Source organism: Salvelinus sp. IW2-2015, linkage group LG13, assembly GCF_002910315.2.
Source record: "Salvelinus sp. IW2-2015 linkage group LG13, ASM291031v2, whole genome shotgun sequence".
Lineage (NCBI taxonomy): Eukaryota > Metazoa > Chordata > Actinopteri > Salmoniformes > Salmonidae > Salvelinus > Salvelinus sp. IW2-2015.
Window position 1 is genome coordinate 48,968,352 of NC_036853.1, and position 4,178 is coordinate 48,972,529.

Here is a 4,178-nt window from a genome sequence, read left to right on the forward strand (position 1 = left end):
ATATGGCTGCATAAATACCATTTGAATAGAAATTGCCCTTTTATATTTTTGTATTGTGCTTATTCTGTCCTTTAAAAGGGTTTCATAAAGGCGCCTTGGTATAATTACTTAGAGATGAGTGGCACTGCCATGCCTGTTTGAAAAGCTGAAGCCAAATACGCTGTTTATTGTGTGTTCATGTTTAAATCTCACTCACACACGTACAGCATATCAACAATGGGCAATTCCGCAAAATACAGTGCATTTGGAAAGTATTCAGACCCCTTGACTTTTTCCACATTTTGTTACGTTACAGCCTTATTCTAATTTGATTTTTTTTTAAATCTACACACACATACCCCATAATGACAAAGGAAAAACAGTCTTCTTATTTTTTTGCAATGTATTTGAAATATCACATTTACTTAAGTATTCAAACCCTTTAGTCAGTACTTTGTTGAAGCACCTTTTGCCGTGATTACAGCCTCGAGTCTTCTTGGGTATGACGCTACAAGCTTGGCACACCTGTATTCGGGGGATTTCTCCCATTCTCCTCTGCAGATCCTCTCAAGCCCTGTCAGGTTGGATGGGGAGCGTCGCTGTACAAGCTATTTTCAGGTCTCCCCAGAGATTTTCGATCGTTTCAAGGGCTGTGCCCACTCAAGGACATTCAGAGAGTTGTCCCGAAGCCACTCCTGCATTGTCTTGGCTGTGTGCTTAGGGTCATTGTCCTGTTGGAAGTGAACCTTTGTCACTGGACAATTCCTTTGACCTCATGGCTTGGTTTTTTCTCTGACATGCACTGTCAACTGTGGGACCTTATATAGACAGGTGTGTGCCTTTCCAAATCAAGTCCAATCAATTGAATTTACCACAGGTGGACTCCAATCAAGTTGTAGAAAAAATTCAAGGATGATCAATGGAAACAGGATGCACCTGAGCTCAATTTTGAAGTCTCATAGCAAAGGGTCTGAATACTTATGTAAATAAGGTATTTCTGTTTTTGTCTATAACCTGTTTTCGCTTTGTCAATGTGGGGTATTGTGTGTAGATTGATGAGGGAAAAAATAATTCTATCCATTTTAGAATAAGGGTGTAACGTAACAAAATATGGAAAAAGTCAAGGGGTCTAAATACTTTCCGAATGCACTGCAGTTACTGCTGTAACAAGCCTGTTCTAGTCATATACTGTCCATACTGTCTATACGCACCATTCACATACATGCATATTTATTTATATTCCGGTTTGTTATGTAAAAGTTAAGGTTAGTAGGTTTAAAATCTGATTTTAAGAGAAATTGTAGAAATAGGCAGGGTTTAAGAACTTTGTGACTGTGGTAACTAGTGACGACCATAATAGGAGATTGGATGTGTAATGTAATAAACAGTACCGTATTTTAACCAACACCCTTTGAGCAATGACGCCAACCAATGGTAAAAAGAGTTGGGTGCAGTTGAATCAGTGAAGGTAACCTGTAGTGGACTTGTGATATTTGTTTGTGTTACTTCTGGCCTCACACTCCAGTACTGTAGGTGGCGGTCCGTGTCAGCAACCTGGTCAAAATCTGTTTCTTGCTTTGCTCTTAGGAAGAGGGCACCACTGAAAGGAGTGATTTCTGGGGTAGCTTTTAAGTGTAGAGATGGAGCAATTGAAGTTGAAGATTCCTGGTTTTTGTGACACCTGCCATTTGGTGCGTCGCAGACCGGTGGGAGGGTGGTGAAACAGAGTAGTCACTGTCAGTCCTTTTGAGTTTTGAGTCAGTCTCTACCTGACAAAGTCATGTTAGGATAATATCAGTCATCCTGCTTAGAGCCTTTGTGCCAAATCCACTGCATTGTTTCAGGTGCAGGAGGGACATTCCAAGATGTGGGAAGTGTGCAGGAGGTCATGGGAAGAGGATTGGTGTAGTTGTGTGTGTGTTAACTGTAGGGGTGCCCCATGTTGCTGGGGATTGGAAGTGTCCGGTGCGAGAGAGGCAGATTGAAGTGGCCAGAGTCAGTGTAGTGCAGAGGGTGTCATGGACATTCAGAGAGTTGTCCCGAAGCCACTCCTGCATTGTCTTGGCTGTGTGCTTAGGGTCATTGTCCTGTTGGAAGGTGAACCTTTGTCACTGGACAATTCCTTTGACCTCATGGCTTGGTTTTTTCTCTGACATGCACTGTCAACTGTGGGACCTTATATAGACAGGTGTGTGCCTTTCCAAATCAAGTCCAATCAATTGAATTTACCACAGGTGGACTCCAATCAAGTTGTAGAAAAATCTCAAGGATGATCAATGGAAACAGGATGCACCTGAGCTCAATTTTCTCATAGCAAAGGGTCTGAACTCAAGAGTCTCATAGCAAAGGGTCTGAATACTTATGTAAATAAGGTATTTCTGTTTTTGTCTATAAACCTGTTTTCGCTTTGTCAATATGGGGTATTGTGTGTAGATTGATGAGGGAAAAAATAATTCTATCCATTTTAGAATAAGGGTGTAACGTAACAAAATATGGAAAAAGTCAAGGGGTCTAAATACTTTCCGAATGCACTGCAGTTACTGCTGTACAAGCCTGTTCTAGTCATATACTGTCCATACTGTCTATACGCACCATTCACATACATGCATATTTATTTATATTCCTGGGTTATGTATAAAGTTAAGGTTAGTAGGTTTAAAATCTGATTTTAAGAGAAATTGTAGAAATAGGCAGGGTTTAAGACTTTGTGACTGTGGTAACTAGTGACGACCATAATAGGAGATTGRATGTGTAATGTAATAAACAGTACCGTATTTTAACCACACCCTTTGAGCAATGACGCCAACCAATGGTAAAAAGAGTTGGGTGCAGTTGAATCAGTGAAGGTAACCTGTAGTGGACTTGTGATATTTGTTTGTGTTACTTCTGGCCTCACACTCCAGTACTGTAGGTGGCGGTCCGTGTCAGCAACCTGGGTCAAAATCTGTTTCTTGCTTTGCTCTTAGGAAGAGGGCACCACTGAAAGGAGTGATTTCTGGGGTAGCTTTAAGTGTAGAGATGGAGCAATTGAAGTTGAAGATTCCTGGTTTTTGTGACACCTGCCATTTGGTGCGTCGCAGACCCGGTGGGGAGGGTGGTGAAACAGAGTAGTCACTGTCWGTCCTTTTGAGTTTTGAGTCAGTCTCTACCTGACAAAGTCATGTTAGGATATATCAGTCATCCTGTYAGAGCCTTTGTGCCAAATCCACTGCATTGTTTCAGGTGCAGGAGGGACATTCCAAGATGTGRGAAGTGTGCAGGAGGTCATGGGACAGAGGATTGTGTAGTTGTGTGTGTGTTAACTGTAGGGGTGCCCATGTTGCTGGGGATTGGAAGTGTCCGGTGCGAGAGAGGCAGATTGAAGTGGCCAGAGTCAGTGTAGTGCAGAGGGTGTCATCTGCTGAGGCAGTGAAGAAAGTGGAGGATGGGTCACGGGTGAGGGTCCTGAGAGGATCCCAGTGAGAGTTGTGCCAGCACAAGCATCAGTAAGCTTGGATTCTTAGCGATGGTTATCAACTGTACCTTCAGAAATGGAAAGTAAATCACAGAAAATAGATCTGGTGGCAGCTGCAGAGATGTATTTGGGTATATAAGATTTGACTTCATTAGAGTTACTGGGTGTGTTGAGGGGTGGTGTCCCGTCCTCCTAGGCCGTTGGTATGGTGCAGGAGACGATAGGGTAAAAGTAGTGGAATGGGGTAATTAGGTTTAGTGAGTGTAGGTGTCWACGGCTATATGTAACTTTCTTAGAGGACCAGGACTAATTAAGGGGCGGCAGGTAGCCTAGTGGTTAGAGCTTTGGGCCAGTAACCGAAAGGTTACTAGATCGAATCCCCGAGCTGACAAGGTAAACATCTGTTGTTCTGTCCCTGAACAAGGCAGTTAACCCACTGTTCCTAGGCCGCCATTGTAAATAAGAATTTGTTCTTAACTGACTTGCCTAGTTAAATAAATAAAGGTTAAATTAAAAAAKAGCATTTTATTTATGTAGGCCTGGCCTCACACTCCAGTACTGTAGGGGGCGGTGTAGGCACCTCAAATTTGGATGCGATCCGCCAACCAAATTCCAAAGGTTAAACGGAAGTAAACATGGCTAAGAACAATTTTCACTTTTGCGTTTGTCATTTAGACATTTTAACAACCATGGAATTCAAAATGTGACGAATTTAACTGCACAGCACTAAATACTTACCTCAGAT

At 42.3% G+C, this 4,178-nt stretch overlaps 1 protein-coding gene across 1 annotated transcript in view; it reads left to right on the plus strand.

The window, feature by feature from the left end:
- The window catches only part of LOC111971318 (uncharacterized), a 95,912-nt gene that overhangs the window by 47,580 nt on the left and 44,154 nt on the right, over window positions 1–4,178 (plus strand). The window contains 1 exon segment of the mRNA XM_070446025.1: window positions 3,288–3,414. Within this exon segment, the coding sequence (XP_070302126.1) occupies window positions 3,288–3,414 (127 nt within the window).